A 25,146-nucleotide genomic window follows, 5' to 3' on the forward strand; every position below is an offset into this window, starting at 1 on the left:
ATGTCAAGGCCAATGATAGCCTTATACCTGATATGTTTTAGTAGCAATAATGCCAGTACTGAACCACATGAAAAAATCTGTCACTTTCCTTCTGAGGAATTGCTCTTAATTGATTTGGAGGAAGCACTGTGAGTTAGACCTGCTTGATTTCCACTAAATATGCTGGCAGAAATGTTTCCATGAGCAGTTATTAAGGATACTGTGCTCTAACTAAAACAGATGATGCTTAAGAAAGAACTGTAATAGATACTGTAATAGATTAATCATTCTGGTACAGCAGAAACATTTTGTGCCTTTTCCAAGTTTCAGGTTATGAAAGGTAGCTAGAACTTTAGTCAGAGTCAGAAGGGTCCTCCTGGGTTATCTAGTCTGACCCCCGGCTCCAGCCAGCTCCGCTCACGACATGCCTACCATGTGCATGTCCAGCCTATTTTTGAACACCCTCACCGATGGGGCCTCAACAACCTCCCGTGGAAGCCCATTCCACGCCCTCGGGGTCTTAACTGACAGGAAGTGCTTCCTGGCATCTAAATGGAACCTTGGTTCCCTGAGCTTTGCTCCATTGGAGCGCGTAATAACTCTGTGCAGAATACTACTATCTTTCAACAATCTGTTCAGAGTTTCAGTTTGAGACAACCAACAAAGCTGAATCTTACTGCTAGTTACTGAAAGATGTGAGCTCTGATTTCTGCATCTCAGATGGTATATTACTTGCAGAATTAAGGCAGCAATACAAGTGCTTATAGGGGCTTAAAAATAGGAGAGGTAGAATGACAATGTACACAAGCATATAGAAATGAGTTAGAGAAGAACCAAAGTAAGAACAGTCAAGAATCCTGTGGGTTATGCATGCAGGAATGAATGTGAATGTGATGAAATGCCTATTATGTATAAGGGGTTTTGTCAAAACAAAGCAAAATATGTATTCCTCTTTCTTTCTTTTCACTGTGGCAATAAATAATTTGTAGCAGTAGGATTGTTAATGAAATTATGAGCCATTTTAGCTAGAGGCACTTGCACAGGTTGTTGCAATAACTGATGCATCATTTGATCTGCTTTTCACAGAAGTAATAAGCTGTTAGAAAATGCTAATTAAATCACATATTTCTTTATCCTCCATTCATTCCGGTACCAACCACAAGTGACTAACAATACGTATTGTGTTAGTGTTGGCTATATTAAACCCTAACTCAGCATTCCATGATCTGCTCTTTCCAACCAGCATGAGGGCAATGCAGAAAGTGTTGCGAGGGTCCTCAACAGCCTCAGCCTTCAGCAATCATCTCTGCATTACACCGTTCATTTATTTAACCAGCGGTTCTTATCCCTGTTCTGTTCTGTTGCTCAGCTGCATGAAGAAAGAGGCTCCAATAGGCTCCTAATAGTTCTTTCATAAAAAGGGCAGCAGGGGGTGCTGAGCCTGCAGATTATAGCACAGTTTCCCCCTGTGGTTAAATCACATCTTCTGTGATTAATCTGATGTTCACTACTAAGAGTTTCTGGGCTGATGCTTAATCAGACTAGTCATATATGAGGCACTGCTGTGTCAGAAGATGAATGGTCAGGTTGAGCGAGTGAGCACACATAGAGGGAAGATGGGATCCACAGTGCGTGTAAATTAGCTAAACGCCAGACAGTGTGAAACTATCTACTAATGTTTTATTTTCCTATTTACCAATTATGCACATAGGGCATGCATGTCACAACTGCTCACTAAAGTTAATGTATCTGTGGGAGCTGTCATGCCAAACCCTCAGGCCATCACTGCTCACCTGACACTTCAAGCCAAAGGCCCTGTGCACAGTGCGGCAGCCCCCATGAGCTACAGCGGGCTGCTGTGTCCAGTGAATTAGGTCACCATGTTTACATAGTTCAAAGTTTGGCTAGTAACATTTGTGAATAACCAAGCACAAGACAAAGAGCTGATTAATTCTCAAGGTATAATAGAGAGCTATTCTATCTGTATGACTATCCCGTCATACTGTGCCACAAGCTGCATGCATTACATTGTGTTGAGGCCCAGCCCAAGGTTGTTGTTGTTGTTTTTCCCCTGAGTCCAAGGACAAGATTCCTACGCATTTAGAGACGTAAGAAATCCACTCCCCACCCCACCCCCACCCATGTGTGTGTGTGTGTGTGTGTGTGTGTGTGTGTGAGAGAGAGAGAGAGAGAGAGAGAGAGAGAGAGAGAGAGAGAGAGAGAATCACCCAGAAGAGGACAAGGACAGAATGTAATTTGTGTCTGGAAATCCATAACTTTGTAGATTTGCAACGCATTCCATGCATCAGGAAAAATGTCCTTGAAAAAATGCACTTTAAAGAAGGTTGAAAGGAAATGTGCACATTTTAAAAATAAATAAAAGCAATTTGAAAGGTGCACACATTTTAAAGATATAGCCATGCAAATTTTTCACTCAAAACAGTTTGGCTTATGCCTATTTCTGTTAGAAAAATATAACAGAAAACATACGCTGTGGTACCTGCTTCATATTTTGTTAAGCTAGCAACACTCAACTTCAAATTTTTCTACCTTGAAGCTGGCCTGATTCATGTTCATATCAGTTTGTGAGATTTTTTTCCCTTCTTGCATGAAAATCATAAAGTACTTGTATGCATGCCTGCGTATGTTAATCGTGTATTCTGAAGTATACACTATTTCCTCATAGATTAAAGTATCCATGCTAATTTCAGAAGTAAGCATTTTAATTTTTTTTTCCCTAAGACAAAATAGCTCAGGCATGTATGAGTCTTGGCCACAGGTTGCTTTCCATTCAAGAAGTGGGAATAGGGCTTCATTCTGGTCATAAACCAATTGAAATAAATTTCTAATGCATCTCTATTTTTTCATCCAAGTCCTAGACATTAATGACAGCTCCGAATGTGCTTAGAAAAGGTCTCCAGCCTCAGAACCTGTACCTTTGAAGTACAAAACCTTGAGGAATCCCACACAGTGCAACTCAATCAGGCTCTAAAGCCATAGTTGCAAGAGAGTGAAACCTTGAGCACATTTGAGCCTTCTTGGGAAAGCCCCTTAAGTCAGCTGGGCTAAAGCATGGACCAGCTCTTTGTATAAAGCTTAAGCTCAGACATAAAACTCTTTGCTTGCTGTCACCTATATTTTATTTATTTCATTTATACACCACCCCTGGAGCCCAAAGACTCTCTGGGCAATTTACCGTTAAAGTCATATGACTTGATAGAGGCAGGTTTGGCAATGCGCAGCACCCTCCTTGGCTAACCTTTGTCCTGTGAGACAATGCAAGAGTGGGGATGTATGGATTTCATTAAATCCATTCCCTCTGCATCTCATGGATTGTCAGGGGTCTTCTGTCCCATTATCTATTGTTGTCCAAATGCATTTGTGCTAACTTATCCTTGTGCAAATTTGCACTTCTAAAATAGGCACATCTCCTGCATACAGATATGCTTTAGCTCATGAGTTAAAATGTAGAGTTTTGGTTGTTGTTGTTTTTCATATTTTTCTATGCTTGAATTTGCATAAAATTACTGGGAGTTAAAAAAGCTGTCCACAAGTCTGCAGGATCTGTACTCCTTGGGAAAAGGCAGTCAGCTGAAAAAGACATGGATTGGATTAACGTAAATAGGAACTCATTTGAATACATTGTGGATATCTCTGATATCCCTAGCACAGACCATGAAACTTTAGAAATCAGCCTCTGGCAGCCTTTGCACAGCCATCATTGCTATCTCAGATGATCAGCACTTATTTTCATCAAACATGCATATTTTTACATGAAAATGCAAACTCATTAAAGATTGGCTTAGTTCTACACAATATCTTTCATTCTGCGGTGATCCGGACTTTTATCATTCTTCACTTCTAACATTTTCAAAGAGCTAATTATAATTGTAACCATTTTAAAGCAGTTCTTATGCTTTGGGGGCACCATCATTTTTATTTTTGTAATGGTTTCAGATTTTGATTGGTTTTGCTGCAACACAAAGTTAACTGTATTATGCTAGCCACTGCGGGCAGCAATTCACTTACATTCCCTTGTTCTTTATATTTTATCAGTATATTATTATTTTCAGGTGTGTAAATGTTTAAAAAATAAAGTTACTGGGTTGGAATCATACTTACACATAGAATAACCCATTTAAATTGATCACGTATTAGTTATAACAAACTTAAATACTGTTCATTTCAGTGGGTAGTAATATATAGATCTCACCCATTGTTTATACTCTGACCTGCATGTCTCTGACCCAGGAAGAGAAATACAAATACACAGAAGTAGCAAATCTGTGTATTTGTGTGTAGTCCAAGGGAAACTTACCACTATTAGCACCAATCACCCATTTGCAAAGGAGTCGAAAGAACAGCATTTTCTTTTCTTATTAATATTACCCACTTATTATTCATTTATTTAAAGTTTTTCTATGCCGTCCCATAACTAAAAGTCTGTGGATGGCTTACAAAGGACAATAAACCGAAAAAAAAAGAACAAAGAAATCATAGCAATAACACATAACACACTACATCAAATAAATAATGATAAAACAAGGATAAAACCAATTAATTGTTAAAATGCTGGGAAAATAAAAAGGGTTATGAACCCATTGCTGATTGTGAAAAAATAATGTTTCCAGTCCTGTATTAGCTGAACATTGGATAACAACATTCGAAACACTGAGGAATAAACAACCATATTCCTTACAGTAGGCCCTCCAAAAAGGTATAATGAACTTCAGTTTGATCCAGCCTGAGCCATGAAGTAGTGCCTGCTCTGAATAACATTTGATGAAGGATCGGACAGGAAGCTAAAAACCATTTATAATAGCTAGAAAGCTAGATAGATTGTGATGCATTTGAAATAATCTGCTTGCACTGGCTTGCTTAAGGACTAAACAATTTTAATGAGTTTTCTGTCCTCCATCATATCTGTTAAACATGAATATATAAACTGAAATGGTTGAACCCTTTTTACTTGTAGAACATATTTTCAAAAATACTAGACACATCTTTGTATATTCTCTTGCAGGATACACAGTTATGATGGCAAGATTATGCGACATTAGACTTGGCAAGATTATGTGTCCAGTAATGTTGACTGTACACAAAACATTGTTAATACCAAAAGAGTGCATTGGGATTGATGAAAGGGATTGGTCTAACTGCTATGATATGTAGCTTACCTATTAATACGTTTTGACAAGCAGTTATTCAAACAAAGCACAACTGAATATATTTGAATGGACTATGGGGACATGAATGACTTTGGATAAACAGAAGTGTAGTTTGCTATACATTTACATGCATGGAGTAACTTGGGGACAAACTGTAGACTTGGATATCCAGAACATTTTTGATATGCATAATTTGGCTAAGGGGAATTCTAGTATATTGTCATTCTTAATGCCCTGAAGTCTAGCTTTCAAGCATTTTCATGCAAATATGAGGACTTGGAAAGTACATATTTTAAGTAGAAAGTGGATGCTTTTATTGGTTTACCCCGCAAAAAAAGCTTGTGATGTTTGAAAAACTGCTTATATTAAAAAAAATAAAAGCTTATGATGCAATTGCAACAGTTGATACCTTAAAATACAGCTATTCAGTCATGTCTGCATAAAAATAGGAAAAAGCTAAATTATGTTTTCTGTTCGTATTACTGGTGACATTTTTCATAAATATGATTTTTTTTACCTTTGCAATAACTCAGTGGCAGAAGCCATTTTCAAAATACTTAATTGACTGAAATAACATTGTATTCTGGGTTGAAGCTGAATTTGAATGCATTCATATTAATACTTTCAATTCAGGAGAGGTCTTCTCTTCTGAAATACCAATTACATCTGTGTGTGTATACGTGTACATGCACACACACACACATGTGCACACACATACCTGTGTATGCTTCATGCATTTTAAGAAGATTTTTGTGTTATTTGTTAAACTTAGCTAATTTTGAGGAAGAAATAAACGGTACAGAGCAATCTCAGAAGCCTTTTGAATTTTTAGGGGTATTTAGGAGCATAAACAGTATATTCTATGCATCCAGATCTCTTGTGGCTACTTTGCAGTTTCTTTATCATAGCTGAATCTTGGATGGAAAGCAATCTCAAATACTAGGTATTTGTTTTTGTTGATTTACTTTGGAGAATTAAGCACAGTGGATTAGTAAATCCAATTGGAATAGCCTGATTCTAGCCATATGATGGGAACAAACTACCAAGAATTGTAGGTTCACATTTGGCTGGTCACTGCTGAAACAAGATATTGGACTACCAGATGGACTCTAGGTCTGATCTAGTTCTTCATAGATTTGCAAATTCACTTGGAACTTGAAGGAAGTTCCTTGGTTCCAGTGGAATATATAACAAAGTAGACATGCTGATTTCAGCCTTAATTAGTCCTGATTAATGCCTTTAAAAATCATTTTAAGGCTACTTTTGTGGGGTTTTTTTGTCTTTCTGCCATGTAACATGAATAGCAATAGATGGGCTGTTCTTCAACACTTTTAAGATTATCTTGTGAGCTAGCCACCAATTTATCTGCTGTATCCACATATTTAGTAAGCATTCTTCTGCCAGAAAAACAAGTGTTTTTTGGACTTCAAAGGCATCCAAATTTATTGTGAGGTCAAGGAGGCATCAAGTAACACATCTGCTTCATCATTTCCATAAAAAGGGAAACTAATATTGTGTATATGCACACAGATGCATAGTTCTGTCTTAAAGGGAAAGATTAAAAGCGTGCATTCAGGTCCAAAGGTATAGTAGCCAAATTAACAAATTGGACTTAAGACACACATTCCCAACCATGAACACTGATGCTCAGTCTGTACACATGTGAATTCATTACCATTCACTGTGCCCTGACCAAATCAGAACCTTCCTCGAGCAAATAAAATTACATCAGAACTCCAGTTTATGAACTCCAGGCCTTCTGGCCTATAGTTATATAGTAGTTTCAAGGTGTGAAAGAAGCCATACTTTGTTCATCCTTGCTTCTCTTTCTCTTTTGGCCTTCTTTATGGAAGGATGGAATAGACTTGGCTTGATCCTGAACTGAATATAATGTTTGTTGAATCCGTGGGGCAAGTTAGTCATGATTTAAACTCCGTTTATATTTTGGTATATATGCCCCCTTTCTAGAGTAAACTGGACTAAAAGCAGTTCCCAATAAATGTCAGAGGATCTGATGAATGGAGTGAGCTTTAGTGCAGGGTTCTGAATCTCTGAATATTGAACAGAGGCACTTTCTCTTAACAATCCTTAACAACAATGCAAGGCAGGGTTTGTAGCAAACCACTCATGTTCTGTTGCTTTTTAAGTTGTGCACATAAATATGTGAAATGTGAGAGTGGCAAATAGGTGTTTGGAAACATAAGTATTATATAGGCATATTTGTGAGAAAGAAACCAGGAGAGAGGCATTGGTGAAAGGGTGGATGGGACACCCAATGGTGTGACACAAAGCATTTATTAGCCCAACACATAATGAATGGAGATTTTTTTTAATTTCTGGAGGTGTTCAAGATGCAGTTGGACAGCCAGCTATTAGGGGTACTTTTACCTGGAGTCCTGAACTGCACAAAATCAAAATCAAACTTATCTGATTCTATGATTTGAAGATTGATACCATGAACCTATCAATAAAACTAATCAAATATTGTATAACCTTTCAATATTATAAAAATATTGTTTTACAACAAATATTGTAAAATCTTTCAAACCCTTATCTGGATATTTTAAAAAATACAAATACAAGTTTTGATAGATGAAAAGCTGCCTAAAGCCAGTAGAGTGAAATACTGACTTAAAAATAATTCTGGTTTGTTTTGAAATCAAATCTATCTAATATTTACAGTCACATTTGGGCATAATGAGCATGTACATACATTCCATCAGTGAAGAGTTATAAGTGATAGTTTGGTTACATTTTGAAGTCTATATGGAATGAAAAATCATTTAATTACCAATATTGAATATCAGCCTAAGAGAAGTGAAATTACAGAGTATTTATTGTAACAGATTTTAGCTTAGATCACAAAAGTTTACTATATGAACATACAGTATATCTGGGACTGGGTGGGTGGTGATTAATTCCCCCCCCCAAAAAAAACATATTTTATCATGGATTATTCTTGAATGGGTAATTAAAACCCTTTAGCTTTGAAAAGTTCCTGATGGAGACAAAGGGGGTTTTTGCTGCCTAATTTTTTGGACACTTTTTGATGGTGTATTTCTTGGAACTATCATTAAAAGTGTCTTCACTTCCAGATTTACCACTGAATTGCTGTGCTTGTTCCTTGTGCTATCCTTATCCTAGGCAAACTTGCTATTCTCTCCCAGCCCCGCTGCACGCACACACTTTATCCATGTCTTTCCCACATACTACTTTACCAGTGGAGCCTTCTGCCCGCATACCTAGGTGCATTTGTTGGCATATCTTTCCTTTGGGGAGCGTGTCTCAAGTTCCATCCGCTTTTTGTAGATTTTGCGAAATGCTGCATATAGACTTTCAGCTGGCAGAACTCAAATACCGGGTTGTGCACTAGAACTACTCTGTGAGTCTGTAATCAGGCAATACTAGGACCAAGCTAAACTGCAGCAAAGTCTGAAACCAAGGAAGCAAGAGGGGCGTCTACAGATGTAAGCATTGCCCTGTGCATCCACCCATAATCGAACAGGGCTGGATAATCCATTTGAAGCAGTACCTTCTAAGGAGGAGGACATTTTCACATAAATGCCAGTGCTATGCATTCTACAAAAACATTTTACCATATCTCTCTTTTCCCAGACTTCAGGGTCTTTCTTTGCCTTTAGCTGTAAACCGAATGTATAAAGGGTGGTGCAGATTCATACAAGACTGAACTATGAATAGGCTAAAAAGCCCCGCTAAATTACATACTGGGCTCTTGTACAATAACATGCATCCTCAGGATGACTGCACAGTTCTTAATTTGCTCAAGTGGCTCTGGGAACAATGCAAATCACAAGAGTCTTTGCTGCACAACCCAGAAAATGTAGCAATCTATTCTTCCCTAAGTAATCTGTTGGTATTTATTGTGTATGCATTGACTTTTTAACCGAATAAATTTTATATTGTATTAAGGAAGTGCTCTCCTTGCACCAAATAAAAACAAAATGCATGAGAATATATGCCAGTGATCCTGTACTTTCAAGAATTTATTTTGCTGTTTCCATTCTCTATTGCTTTATGGAAGAGAACAAAATTACAGCTCTCTGGTTGTTGAATTCCTGAATCAGGGACAGCAAGTTCCCAAAATTGATCATAGGTTGAAATGGCTGGCAAATAAATATTTTAAGGTCCAATATACTTTATGTAGGCAGGCTGTGGCTTCCTTTATGGGACTGATGCATCTCATATTTGGTCTTTGCCTTCTTCTTCCTCCCTAAACTTTTCCTAGTGTTGTAGTCTTCTCTCATGAACATTGTTGCCTTTCAACAACACTTGGATGCTTTCTTATCAACCTTCTGTTGGTCTGGCGAGGAATCACAAAATCTCCAAGGATTAAGGTGTTTCCACTTCACTCCAAAATGCTTTAGAAAGATTGATTAAAGCAATGTAAACAGGACTGCTTGCTATAGCCAGTAAATGGATGCTTCTTGTAGAAATGCTTGTTAATCATAGTCAATGCTGAGTTTGAATGAAATGTTAAGTCCAAGACCTTGTGCAGTCGTAGCGCTAAAGTAAAACTCTTCCACAGTATTGTAGAAGGAGGCTGAGATCAAAAACATTATAACTTGCTATCTCCTGCAGTCATGACTACAATATCTCTTCACTAGGATGCTTCCTTTGGGACCTCCTCTATACACTAATGTCACCAAGTGTATGTGCAGGACTGAATAAAGGCTTACAGGCTGAAGATGCTGTTAGTGGGCAGTTCTGACTGGATGGAAGGTGCTTAACCTGTTCTGGATAAGACTGCATCTGTTTGAAGGAGAATGTTCATTGCTTGGGATCCTCCATTGGTCATCTTTGTGTCTATATGCTCAGGTGGTACTCTACCCTCCCTAGCTCATAATCCAGTTATGCCCTGTCTGGACAGGGATACCCTGGCTTCAGTAACCTATGCTCTGATCATTTCTGAGTGAGATTATGGCAATGAACTTAACACAGAACTTCCCATGAAGACTGTTTAGAAGCTTATGTATCAACTGTTTACCTGGCCATTTGTGCAGCGATCAATGCTGAAGCACCCGACTTTGAAAAACCATACTTGGCATGGAAGAGAGTTCCATGCTAAGAAAGACTTTTCAGTGTTCAGCAGGGGAAAGCTCTTACCTCTGATTAGCTGCTGATTGTAGTCTTTGCTTGCTGGAAGATGGGTGAGGCTTGAGGAATAAGTGGGTGGAAATGTAGCTGCTGTGGATCCAGGATGCCTTTCTTGCCTCCAGGAGAAGCTATATGTTGTGGTACCCTGTTTTTGTTGGGTTGCTTTAATTCTTTTTATCATTCACTGCTCTGGAATCTGCCTAGATATGGACTGCTACGAAAGTACTGTAAATAAAATCACTCAATTAGACAATTGATACAAATGTAGTATCTACCCCACTCCTTTTCTTCTCCACAGTTCAAGATCCTTGCAGCTGGGAAGAGACTGCTGTTCTGTTCATTATTGTGAGAATTAATTATTATTTTAATATGCAATAATTGTTTCATACTTCCATAATACACAATAGGGGTTCAGAGCCTGTGCTTTTATCATCAATGGGGAAATTATTTAAACTGGTCCAGGATAAGGAGAAGCATGTTTCAGCATGAGATAAGGTTAGCAGGTCAGGCAAAGGATCCTTGCTTCTACGATTGATTAAACCATTGATTAAACTTGGTAGGTAAAGCACTTCCTTTTAGTACATTTTATTTTCACTATTTGCAATTTGTTCTTTCTGGTTGCCTACTTCTTCATCAATTAACTCAAAGTGGTGACCTATTATCCCCAACCTTGAACCAGCACAGCTGTCAAAACATGGCATTTATTAATTCTTTACTGCATATAGGTTTAGTCACTCTAATAAATAATTACGAATGGCAATACAACCACATAGCCTCAACAAACATATTGTCAATTGACATTTAGCTAGAGATACATGAAGGCCAAACTCAGAATAGACATCTTTTCTGTAACCTCTAATTCAATTTCCCGTCAGTGAAGTTATGCTGACTTGATTAGAATTATATCTGACAAGTGGAAGCCCACAGAAATTTGTGGAGAAGTGTTCATTTTTGTTTTTAGAATTTGTGGTCCTGTTGGTACTCAGCTACATCTTTTTGAGATTCTTTGAATTCATGTCCCATTGGCCACATTCTTTTCTTGTTCTGGTTTAGGGGTAGCCCTTTCTTCTCTGCTCAACCTCAATTGCCCTGCATTTCCTGCCTTTTGGGATTTTCTTTTACATCTCCCTCCCTCCCTCCCTCCCTCCGTGTGTGTGTGTGTGTGTGTGTGTGTGTGTGTGTGTGTGTGAAACAGAGGGGGGTATCTGCACATGGAAGAGCCCTTCTGTGAATGCAAAGGCACTTTTGTATCCAATCCATAGTTTAAGTTATCTGGTGTTAAGCTAAATCCATTCTGTTTCATTAAGAGAAAGGCTATAATGACTAGAAAAGTTTGACAGAAATACAAGGGGGGACCCCAGAAAGCCAGGAAAGTATTTATAAAAAATTGTGTACTTATGTTGAAACTTCAGTCACCTTCAGAGTACTCTCTGTTTGCTGCAAGGCACCTATCAAGACTTTTTTCCACTGCCTAAAACAGGTTTTGAACTCATTGATTTTGATGCCTTTTAGTGCGTCTGCCATTTTTTGTTTCACTTCTTCCACATCAGCAAAACATTTCTCTTTGAGGACTTTTTATCAACAAAGGAACAAAAAAAATGCACAGGGCAAGATTGGATGAAGAGGGAGGGAGGGTGGGACACAAGGGTCATGCTGTTTTTGGCAAGGGGCAGCATAGAAATGTTATAATAATAATAATAATAATAATAATAATAATAATAATAATAATATCCGCTATAATGTGGCTTTAGTGTTTCCACAAAGACTTGCTCATGTTCACGGAGCCACAAAATTCACTAAGTAAACTATAGTGCAACAATAGTGCAACTATAGTGCAACTATAGTTTAGGTTAGAAAGCAAGAACAGTTTTTGTACTTTTCTGTCGAAGCTCTACGCTGATTTGCATAACTCCCTAAAGCTTTCCTTAAACTCATTGGCAAAAAAAATTCAGGAAGAAATATTTTTCCTTGTTGCTTGTTTTGGGACACAATATCTACCGTCTCCCATGTGGCCTTTTCCGCCCTATTTTATAAACATATTTATTTTCCTGTTTCATATATGCTTCTCCTTAGAACTCTACTCAAACTTTCAAAGAATGTTTCCCCTTTATAACCAGTGCTGTTCCAAAGTCACAAAGCATATTATATGAAGAAGTCTGGGTTTTGAAGTCCTATTTATTTGCTCAAACAAATACAACAAAAAGCTTTCTGTTGAACTTATTGTTTCCCTTCTTCTGGTTTTGTCCTTACATTGTTATCAATGTAAAACAACACACTTTTAATAAGAAAGTATGCATTCGGGGGATTGAGGGAATACATTACAGGCATACCTCAGAGATATTGCAGGTTTAGTTCCAGGCTACTAAAATAAAGCAAATATCATAATAAAGCAAGTCACACTTATTTTGGTTTCCCAGTGCATATAAAAGTTGTGCTTACACTGTACTGTGTGCAAAAGCATTATGTTTAAACAAACAATGTAGAAGCCTTAATTAAAGTCTACTGTATTGCTAAAAATTGCTATCCCATCTGAGCTTTCAGCAAGTCGTAATGTTTGATGGTGGAGAGTCTTGCCTTGATGTTGATGGCTGCTGCTAAGTGATCAGGGTGGTGGTTGCTGAAGGCTGAAGTGACTGTGACAATTTGTTAAAATAAGACAACAAAGAAGTTTGCGGCATCAGTTGACTCTTCCTTTCATGAAAGATTTCTCTGCCTATGATGCTGTTCAATAGCATTTTTCTCACAGTAGAACTTCTTTCAAAAGTTGGGAGTCAATCCTCGCAAAACCTATTGCCACTTTATCAAATAAGTTTATGTCATATTCTAAATCCTTTGTTGTCATTTCAGCAATGTTCACAGCATCTTCACCAGGAGAAGAGTCTATCTCAAGAAATCACTTAACTTTGCTAATCTATAAAAAGCAACCCCTCATCTGTTAAAAGTTTTATCATGAGATTGCAGCAATTCACTCACTCCTTCAGGCTCCACTTCTAATTCTAGTTCTCTTGCTGTTTCCACCACATCTGTAGTTACAAATATAATAATTATGAAAACAGTTTGAAATATTCTGAGAATTACTAAGATGTGACACAGAGACACGAGTGAGCAAATGCTGTCGGAAAAATGGTGCTGATAGACTTGCTCAATGCAGGGTTGCCACATACCTTCAATTTGTAAAAAGTGCAATATATGAAAAGCACAATATAGCAAAGCACAATAGAACCAGCTATACCTGTATGGAAATTTAATCTGGTTGTCTTTGGATTAACAGGCACGCTGTCTTGCAGATTTATTTGCTTGTTTGCTTGTTTAGTTCTGTGTTAAATATATGTGCATTTGCATATTTTCAGAGTATTATAAAGCTATGTGGCAAGCACAGTGCCTAATGTGGCAGATAAAAGGAATGAACCTGAGATACCATTTCCATTGCCTAATAAATTTGCCACAACCTTATTCATTTTGAATAAGATAGTCATTGGACCTAGATCCCACCATTAGGAAACCTGTCTGCTCTCTGGTTTTCTCCCGGGCCCACCTGGCCAGACTGTTACTGGTTGCTAGCAGGGAGAACTCACAATGAAACGAGCTGCTAACATGCAGCTCTTTCCCTCCATCCTGGGTGTGGCAAGGTCACAGCCGCCACACTGCCCTGGTTTTGGTGTCACATCCTGGTCTTGATCACTTCTCTTAAAAAATCATACCACAGAGGGGCGGCAAGCCTAATTTCTTTCCCCTTTTCCAAATTGATTCAAACCAATGCCTATAATCCCCCACCCAACCACTTGCCCAATTGTGACATAAACAATACAGTTCTATTGGAACAGCCCCTCATGTATAGATCAACGTATTTGCATGAATTCCTCTTGCAGTGATGAAGGCAAACGTCCTTCCCTCTATGCTTGCCAATTGCAAGGCAGCCAAAATGCCTTCCCAGCCCTGATGACCAGAGACTTACCTTTATCTACTGAAAGTGCTATTATGGGAGATTGTTTTGGCAGCAATGGACCTGGCTGGCGCATGAGTCCACTTTATGAGCCTTAGGTAGACTAGAGCAAGAACTGGCTGCAACTATACCCATCCTGGCCTTGCTGAGCCAGTCAGCCTTCCCATTGGTTCAGTGCTAGCCCATTGTAGGGAGGTTGCCACTAGACCTTTGGGCTCCTTTCTTTCTCACAATGGCAGCTCCCTGTCAAGCCAGCAATGCAATCTTGGGGAACATTGTTTTGAAACTCTGCTGAACACACACCTGCCAATGCCACATGCTTTCTTAACCCTCTTTTCATCAACTTTAAGACACTTATAATCTTGCCCCTATCCTAGTAATTCAAACCTTGAATTTCCAGCAAACAGCTGCCCCCCTGAACTCATACAAAATTATTTGGATGCTAATAGGGCTATATTTGAGTCCTTGTGATTATAATTTTAGCATTAATTTTTACATATTCAATTCTAAAAGTTCTTCCCTGACTTCACTGGTGTGTGGTAAAGTTTATATTAGCTATATTGTTTTACTGTTAACGAATTATGTTTTAGATTTTTTTCCAGAAGTCAAGAATTATAAATCATAAAGTCTGCTTTAAAAGTAAGTCACATAATACTGCAGGGAGAAATCCGCAGTGACTCTGTTCTATGATTCTCTTTACATTTTAATGCAGCATTTACTGAACATCATCATTGCATATTCATTGCAGATGATGTCTAAGTGAGCTGACAGGAACTCTTCTGTTTACTAGTGCAGGCTGACTAGAGTTTGAATTGAATGTGATGGTCCAGCAGGCTGCTACACGGTTAGACGCTGCACGTATTAGGCAAACACTACACCTTTTGAAAACAATACACTAGAATATATGCTCTCTGCTAGAAGTTACGTGCATCTTTGAAGGTCAGGCAAAGTTCTACTGATACTGAAGAAGTTAAGTAGGTGTAACAGCATGAAAAGAAAGAGAAGTATATTGTTACATTATTAAAAATGAATAGGTGAACTAGGGCCCCTATTGATGTTACCATTAAGGATGGGGAACTTCCAACCAATGGAGCAAATTTGTCCTGCCAGGGCAGTCGATGTGTCGTATGGGGACGCAAGTGTGACCTCCTTCCTCCAAACGACTAACCCCCACAGAATAAAGGGAGGGGGCAGTGGGAGTGCAATTGAGCCATGGTCAGTCATCTTTGTTGCTCCTAAGCCTTCTTTGCTTATGAAAGGTGAGGAAGAAGCAAAGCCAACTTAATCCTTTTTACTCTCTGACACCCTCCTATATGGTCTCAGGTAGAACCCACTGACAAGGAGGACAGGGAAATCTGTCTTCAGGTTATATGGATTGCAGAGGTCTGGAGGGGCAATTCTGCCCCCAGTCCCAAATAGGCTTCCCATTCCAAATAAGTACTTCCCATTCAACTTTGGCAAATTAATCTGGGTTACAAGGAAGGAAACTACATTGACTGTTTGTTTGTTTGTCACTATGGCATTCCAAGAGTTTGCTGAAATGGTGATGCTGAGGATTCATGGAATCTTTTCTTCAGACATAATCTGGAATTACTGGAGTGTTGGTTGTACATTTGTGGCAAGTTCCATGTTCTAAATTTAATTCCATCAGGAGCTCTTAGAAAGCAGATTTGGTAAATCATTTTATGGAGGATCAATGAAGGATATCTTGGAAAGCTTTATAAGAAGCAGTGACTACCTTAACTAGAGCTGTTTTATGACTGAAAGAATTGGACTCTTCATTAGATCTATTAACTTTTCTCTCTTTCCCAGTACTTAAATCAGGTAGAGCAGAGATAAGATGATAACAAGCAAACTGTATCCAATTTAGTTGATTGCCTTGTGTTTTGTGGAAATGATTATACTTCCTTGCTGTAAATTATTATAAAGTTTGAATTAAAATTACTTGAATAATTTAATACTGTTAAGTACAAATTCTGTTCTGTTAAGCTTGTAGAAAACAAATTTTGAATGTCACATTTTATTTGCATTAATATGAAAATTAAAGCATTGAAAACACAGGGCCAGGGATTGAAGGCAGGCTGTGGATACAAAGGAAATGAAAAGGACAAGAGTAAATCAATGTGATGGCAAACATTTTCAAAGTGCATCTTAATTCTAGGTCCTATTTCAGGATAGGAAAGATGCCTGAAAAAGAAATGCAGCAGATGGAGGATTCGTTTGGTCTAGCCTAACAGGAACAGCTATTGTTTCTGCTTGCTGCAGCAGAAAGTAAAACATATTTATTTAACTACATGTAGGATATCTTTCTTAAATCCATGCTTTATGGGATTTTAAGCTTGAAAACTTGGGGATAAACAAATAGTGGGAATGAGGGGTGCTGACAATACTACTTACTGGAGCCATCACTGGGGCCATCAGAATCAGCACAAGGACAAGTTTTTGTTGACTCACAGAGTAATCAGCCTATGATATTTGCATTGTATTATATCATATCCCAGTCTTCTTCATAAAGAAGAGGCAAATCAGCTTCTTAAGCGTAGCATCATGCACATTTCTTTAGCTTTCACATTAGCACTGTCAAGTTCCAAGGTTCATGGATTTTCTCCTGTGCCATGTAGACTTCCAGATACCATGAAATTTGAATGTATTATGTTCGTTTGTGCACAACATGGGCTGTGACATCACATCCCACTGTGCAGCTCTAAATTTTCTAAATTGCCATTTGTTAGTTCAGTGTAGGTACAGTGTTGGAATACAAGTTAAATATGCCCTCCTTGTCTGAGCAAGGCTGCAGGGCTTTACCTCTAGAAATTAGCTCCCAATTGTAGGTTTAAAAGCGGTTGCCCTTCTGAGATTTTGCCATATTTTTCAAGGGTGTATTAAAGCTATAAAGCTGCAGAAAGAGCATCTTAGATTATCAATTGTATTTTATGATAAGGCAGTTTTAGTGGTAGGACCAGAGTTCAAGGAATTACACTGTATATTTTCTTCAAATGTTGTTTAGCCTTATTGTTGGACCCATCAAAAGAGAATTGTTGATTTCAGTTTGTTTTCCTTTTCAGCTCCTAACATTTGAGTGTTTTTCAAATTATTTCAAGAGAATATGTTATTTGTAATACATATTTTGCATTTCAAATATCTTCTGGTGCAACATTTGGAATCACTGCTGCACTTTTGAAAGCATTCAGTTCCTCTGCAAAATTCAACACACTAATTCCTCGTTATTAAAATAGAAAATCCTGGCTCCAATATTAGAAGCTGTGAACTGAGTTTCCTTCATTTAAAAGGGCGTTCCTATCTCCACTTCCTTCTGCAACCCTTTTTGCCGCTAAGAATGCTGTTACATTGGACCCATGTTCCCAGGAATAAATGAAATAGCATACTATTAAATATTGCAAAGATGCAACCAGAGTCATCTGATTATGCATTTGACATACTAGCCCCCTTTTTACATGGGGGAAGACATTATGTTATGGCTGAAAATTATTTGCTTCTCATTTCAATGATAACCATTTGTTCCCAGAGGGAAAATGAATGGTAACGTGATGGATTCTTTTCAACTTAAATGCTTAAAATGCTGGTCATACTATATATTATCAGAATGTAAATGGAACTTCTTCAGCCATACTGAATCATGGTACACTGGGTGATCTTGAGTTTGCAATTCCAGTGATACTTTATATTTAAAATATTTCATTTTTCTCTCATAGAAAATGATTGGTTATTGAAATGGGTCCAAATCCACCTAAAGGTATTTGTGATTAAAGCTACTTAGATGGATCTAAGTCTATTTAAACTGCATGGAGCTTACGCATCAGCAGCTATACATAGGATTACATTGTGCATTTCATGGCAAACACTGGTACTTCAATTAGCTACAATTTCCTTGTTCTGCTGGTTTTAGTAAGACTTTGCTTAGCTAACGTCGGCTACATTGGGGACACTAAATGATGATATTTCCTAATATAGTCACTCACTAACTTTGATTAAAAATGCAATACATCCGTATACATATATATGCATATTTTGTTGGTACTGTACATTAAATAATTAATATTCTTGCAAAGGTACATGGAAGATGATTATATTGCCCATCAGGCTACTGTAAACAGAATTTGTTTGCTGTGGTATCACATAGCCCATAGTCTCCAAAGACCCATTCACCCATTCTGGATTGTGCCCCTTGTGCTGCTACTTGAATTCCTGGGAACACTGCTGTTTGGGAACAAGGATGTTTTGAAACCATGGTGCCATTCTGGAGACAGCAGAGCACTTTGCAAGTGAGTGGTAATGGTGGTGGTCTGATATTTTTTAAACCATTCTTGTAACCAAAGAAATGAACAAACAGATTAGCGTTGACCCCCAATACTGATGGGCAATCAAAGAAAGTGAATTGGAAACAACAACAAGAACTCTTGCACTTGTGGAGACACTGCATGTGAGTGATTCCAGGAATAAGGGGCACCCAATACCATGTCTTGACCCTGCTCTAGAAAGATGGACCTAGAGAATCTACTTCATTTTCTCTTCTGTGTCATTTTGTTGTTCTGTGAGTTGAACTGTTTGTTGTTTGAGGAAACAGTCCTCACATTCTTGCAGTTCAACATGAGGCTTTGAACAGAGCAAGAGGAGTACTGAGGAAAAAGACAGGAGGTTGAAGGGATGGTGTGGATGAATGGAGCATGTGTGAGAGAGAATGAAAGAGGGAAAAACAGTCTGGATGGAAGTTGGGGAGAATTAATGAATCAGATGATAGGGAATAGGAATGGATGGAAGGACAAAGTGAATAAGGGGTAGGTATAACCCATGACACTGTGGTTCAGGTCTGGTTAGCTGCTGATGTACAATCCCTGAGGGTATTCAAAGGAAATGTGATTTATTTATAGTAGCACTTTCTGCTCCTGCTTTAAGACAAGTTCCACCAACTGTCATCCAGGACTTAAGGAACTCTGTCCAATTATTGATAAAGGTTATGGATAACTAGCTCAAATTATATGAGTACACTAGGTTGTATTTTGCTTATAATTCATTTAATTGATATGATAATTTTTACTAGTGAAAGGAAATATCTTAATTTATCTATCTCTAGCTACTTTTCATATATATGTGGTTTCATTATAAAATATGTGCATGTTAATCCTTATCTTCACCTAAGGACACGAGAGGTTGTGAATATGGATTATTCAGCCTTCATAGCATTTTCTTTATGGTTAATAAGAATTAAATCTGAATATAGAAAGTTTACGAATGTAGACTATAAAATGTTCACATGTAATAAATCACTGAACTTGAACTCTGGCATGCAGGCAAAATGAATTTGAATATGATTTGTTTTTAATTATTTCTCTTATATATGTGCCTCTAAGAGTTACACAGATGACATGTTTGCACTCCATTAAAATAGTATTTTCTTTTGTATCCTCTTCATCTGAAATTGTAGACAGTCACTCCATGCATAGATTATATGACTCTGAATATGTTTTAAACCACTCCTTAAAATACAGCATATTAGACTTTTGAACTATGAGTTTGTGCAGCAAGGTTGCTAACCAACTGAGGTACTGGTGTTTTGTTTATATTTTAAATTATTTTTACTCTGAAAACCAACTAACAAGCAAGCAAACTTCTACATAGGATTACCCCCTGCCCCACACCACCACTGATCCAAATGGAAAATAACAAGGTGCTCAGTTGGTCACGCAATTTGTCAACAGTCCCCCCCCCCCCCCCGCTTTCCATTCTCTTTGGAATTTAGTTACTTTGAATTGTTGAAGGCTGATGGACAGCATGGATGTAATTCTTCATGGCCTGGCTTCTCTTTTGTCCATTCTGCTCCCACATTAGTCTTTCTTTTGGTCCTTGAATGTGTTTTCTGAAAGCTGAGGTCTGTGGGAGTACTCCGGATAGAGATGATATAGATGATCAGACTACTTCAGGGTTAGCTCAGTCACCTGTATAAGTCTGTAATATGTTGAATGACAGCAATTTTTGGTGTCGTTCAAGTTGATAATGTGAGATGGAAAATCAATGGAGAAACTTAAGGGTGTAGTGTAGCTATGATTCAGCAGCAGTAAACACCCCCTCAATGAAAGCAAAATGTAAAAGCGAAGTCAGGAGTTACTGGTCTTTATAACTCAGGCCATATTTTGCCAGGGGAAATAAGTCTGAATCCATTTTAAAAATTGATCTGCCAATGCCTTCACAGTCTATTACCTCATATTGCAGTGGGTGGGCGTGGGAGAGGTACAACAGCTCTGCAAAGTAGTCCACAGATACAAGGCCGATACAAGGCCTCAATTTCTAAATAGACATTCTTTTTCCAAAGCAACCTTTATGTTGGAGCAAAAGATCAGTTAGAGCATAATCCTAGGCATACATAAAGCCCCAGTATTCTACAGGTAGGCAAGTTGTCTCAGGAATGCTTGGAGTTGTAGGACTTATTTTTTTGTCTAAACGTACATAGAATTATGGCATTACCTCACTAGCTCCCTCAGGTCCCATCTAAGAATGGGTAGAAAAATAGGAATTTTCTTTTTCACTTGCCGGAACTGTCACATTTTTAAAGCAGAAGTTCATTCCATCACTTTTTCATATCATTTTGCATTTTTTCTCAGTAAAAAGTATCATAAATATTTGTAGCATTTTGAATGCAACTTCTATAGGCATTTTATACATTTTAATCAGAAAACTGTATTGCAATTTTGGGGAAAAGCAAAAGTTAATTAATATACCTATTGCACTGTATAATTATAAATACAAGCAGTCAGAAACCTAAATACTAGAAACACCAAAAACTAAAAGAAGAAAAAATAGACGAGTTAATATTCAGTCTTCCAAAACCTTTATAACCTTACTTTCCATTTTTGAAAACATAATAAAGGATATTTTAGAGAAGGATAATGTTTTACAGGGTTATACCAGACCCAGACAAATTATAGTTGGGTTCTAACAAAGTGCAGTTGTAGTGGTGAAAGTTATTTTCAATTGTTGCAAGTTTTCCCGTCTTGTATGATAAAAGCATTGTATTATAACACAATGTCAAAATGATAAAGCATTGATGTATAACATGCATTTTTTTTATTTCTGGCTTCCCACAAGGTGGGATGTGATTTCTACAGTTCCAAAGATGTACTGATTTTGTTTTAGTTCTGTATATGTGTGTTGTCTTACAAGCCTCAAACACTGAGTTTCAATATGACCTAACTTTAATTGTTAATCCTCTATAACTACAAAATCTGCATTATCAAAGCTTTCATATTTAAAACACTGCAATGGGAATTAGGTTCCTCTTTCTTAGTGCTGTCCAAACAACATGCCTTGGTCATAAGAAATGCACTGCACCTATGCTCAGCTTGAACAAAGGTATATCACACTGCAAACTACTCTTGTGGAAAACATAGAAAAGAATTCTACTGACAAACATGTACCTTTTTTAAAAACTCTACTAGGTAATAAAGCTTGCCTTTGAAGAATTTGAGCTGGAAAGAGGATATGACACACTTACAGTAGGAGATGCTGGAAAAGTGGGAGATACAAGAACAGTGCTGTATGTGTAAGTACATAACGTTAATTTCAATTCTGATTTTTTTAAACTTTAGATTACATTATCTTAGGAGGGTTGCCCTCCATTTAATCTGTTATTACCTTACAGGTAGGCAATGCTTTTTCAGTCCAAAAACTGCACAAAAATGTATCAAAAGGAAGAGCATACGTCTTGGATTAACCTGAAAAACGGAGGTCACTTAAAACACACAAGCGTTTTCTTATATTGATGTAGGATCTCCTTTACTCTTAACTACTTTCCATCCCTGCTGCTGAGTCTTGCAAGAAAGAATGTGTCAGTGCGTTCTGATGTCCAGAACCTGAAGGATGAACCTCTTGTAGAAGTGCCACCATTCTTTGCTGCTGAATTCAGTGTATGCTGCTCAGATGCATAGTCTCCTTTAAAGGACGACACACAAGTAGTAGAAGCTCGTTTTGTCTGCAACCCAACCCTGTGGGGTTGATTTACCAGTTCCTAGGGTATTGCAACACTCTTTTCCTCATTTTCTTAGACACACTTTCCCGAAGAACTCTATGTGTTTTTTAAATGAGTTCAGAAATAAAAATGTGCAAGCTGTACTTTAAAAAAAGAGTGAGGCAGACATGGGAGTTGGGGCAAAACAAGTGAAGGATGCCTGTTTGGTTCAGCAGCTACAGAAGTTGTAACTGGGGTTATGAATAAAGAAGGCAGACTTAACCCACTGGTAAATTATATGTTGTGATTCCTCTTTCTCAGTGCACATATTTTCACTGTTTATTTCAACACCTGAGATGGTAGAGCATTTTATTGTAAAGGCAGCATCTCCATAAGATGAGTTTTCATTGATTGTAGATAGCATTTAAGATAACATTCTTCAAGCAACTGAAGAAAATACCTTGAATAAATAAGTATTATTATGATTCATACTTTAACATTACAATGAATTTTTCAGTACACTGAGTTCTTTGCAGTTGTCTTTTACATTTGCATTCATGTTTTAGAATTGGTTGAGTTGAAGGATAATGACATTTGAAGGACATTCTTTGAATTTCAGGGCCAGTCTGGGATTTGGCCTGATGGCATTTGCATTTACCCTTTCAAAGAGCAGCAGATTACCCCAATTCTCTTCACTAGCAAATTACTTCTGTGGGGGTTGCACTGACACTTAAGGCATTGTACTGTTGATCCTTCTCTTCTCTTCTCTTCGGGTGTATGGAAGACTTCTTTCTTAGTGGAACTTTTACAGTGCTTGCTGGACACTTGTGGGTTCTTTTTGCATGTTGCATTACATAAGTTTAAAATGTGTGGTACAGTAGGTTGCTATGTGACAGATGCCATGCCTTCAATGAAGAAAGAGCATATAACATGAAAAGGCAAGATCCCACGGTGTGTGTGTGAGGTGTGGAGTCCAGAAGGACAATTGCCTTCCTTCTATTACTCGTTAACAAGAACTCTTAATTTTGTTTTCTCAAGAAAAATCTGGAATTGGTTTCTGTACCCACAATCATGTTGTTCACAAGTTGCTGGATAAGTTGTCCCATTCAGGGCATGTCAGCCTCTGATGTACCCTTCTAACATGAATGGAGATCCATATCTCAAGTGAGTTTGTAATTTTAACCTCAGGGTGACTGCTGATTTGCTGAAACTCTTCATTAGTACTTTTGAGTTTGGGTTTGTTCAACATTTCACCATGAAAACGGAAGTTGTAACTCATGGGCAGAAGTTGTGGTGCATTACCCAGATGTGATAAGGCAGAATAGGATGCTGCTCCATGACTCTACTGTTTCTCTTGTCCACAGGCTCACAGGCTCCAGCGTCCCTGACCTCATTGTGAGCATGAGCAACCAAATGTGGCTCCACTTGCAGTCTGATGACAGCATAGGCTCACCTGGATTCAAAGCTGTTTATCAAGGTAAATTGTAGCTGAAATGAATGAGTGATCTTATTGCCCGAGAACATACAATAGTGGGTGTCACAGTTTATACCCAGGGTGTTTTACGACACTATGGATGGATGAGTCATTCTATATTCTGTCTGTACTAGTTTGAAATGGAATCAGTCATTAATCTATTCCAACTAATTGCCACATCAGTCCGTGAACTAAAGAAAACACCCTGAAAATTGGCTTTTCTTTTCATACGCAATTTGCACAGTCAGGGTCTGGGACATGGGCAGTCAGGTAGCAGACAAACATGCCAGAACAAACATGCAACAGGGCAGGATGGTACAAGGCCGGAGTCCAATCACCCATTCAAATCATATGCGACAATACCAAACAGGCCAGGTTCAAAACCAGGAATCAGTTGCCGTGCAGTCCAGTAAGCAAAAGCATAGTCAAGATGAGCCAGAAGTCAGGAACCAGGAAGACAGAATAATCAGGAGCAGGTAGGAACCAGAAGCAGGCAAGATCCACAGGCTGTGAAGAGCTTTGGAACACTAGAGACTGCTGTTGCTGAGGCAGCCTCTGGAGGGAAAGGCCAAGGCTCCAAGGTGGTGTTTATGAAGGCCCTGAGAGCTGCAGTAGAGTCTGGGACTAATCCTGCAACTACCAGGTCTATTTTCTGGCACTTGGCCAGGAGGAGCCCTGAAGCTGCCCAGATCCTGACACTCCCTAACATGTGCATGCTATATGCAATTTCCCATTAGCACAGGAAGTTTTGCTTGCAGCTTGCATGCATGCATTTCTATGCACAATTTAGTATAGGTATTCTGTACATTACCTTTTTGAACAACTCAATCACAGCATTAGTAGAAGTAGATTTGAACAATATTAGTCCAAGAAATGCAAAAGAGATTGTTTCACTTAACAATGTATACTGAACAAAATGCTCCCATCCAGCCATCAGACCACCAGTAACCTGAGAATGGAGTTGCTGACAGCCAAAGAATGAGAGGCTTCAAATCCGTGCAGATTCAAATGAAATTGATGTTGTGGAAATCAGGCTGCCAAATATAGGTGTCAGATGCAGAATTTGTTGTAGTGTCTGATTTCCAAGTTCATAAATTAAGTAAACTTTTGGGAATTGGAGAAACTGACCTGGGCTACACCACTGAGTAGCTGCCTTGGGAGGCAAGGCTAATCACAAAGAACTAGCAACCTTCCCACAAGACTAAGGTCAAGACAGAGCTTGAGTTGCTGAGCTCCATCACACAAATCAATTCCTTTTAACCCACCTTCTTCTGCAGAAATCTATTTCACATAAGAAAACTGCATTTTCTTTCTGCTCCCTCATCTAGCCAACTCTTTCTTCCCTGTTTTCTTTTTCTGAACCATTCTGGATCACAGCCTGTTCACATTCTCCCGTACTGTGTCTCCCCATACATGCATGTGCACATATACACATCTACCTCCTTTGTCTTCACTGCAGGAATATGTGTGCATGTGCATATATAAACACACTTTTTCGGAGTTCCTC

At 38.3% G+C, this 25,146-nt stretch overlaps 1 protein-coding gene across 1 annotated transcript in view; it reads left to right on the forward strand.

The window, feature by feature from the left end:
* The window catches only part of CSMD1 (CUB and Sushi multiple domains 1), a 909,441-nt gene that overhangs the window by 588,146 nt on the left and 296,149 nt on the right, over window positions 1-25,146 (forward strand). Inside the window, exons 12-13 of the mRNA XM_044419148.1 lie at window positions 21,657-21,760; window positions 23,530-23,642. Of these exons, the coding sequence (XP_044275083.1) occupies window positions 21,657-21,760; window positions 23,530-23,642 (217 nt within the window). The remainder of the gene's footprint in view (window positions 1-21,656; window positions 21,761-23,529; window positions 23,643-25,146) is intronic.

The sequence above is a fragment of the Varanus komodoensis genome, unplaced genomic scaffold (assembly GCF_004798865.1).
Source record: "Varanus komodoensis strain SLA01 unplaced genomic scaffold, ASM479886v1 scaffold10, whole genome shotgun sequence".
NCBI lineage: Eukaryota > Metazoa > Chordata > Lepidosauria > Squamata > Varanidae > Varanus > Varanus komodoensis.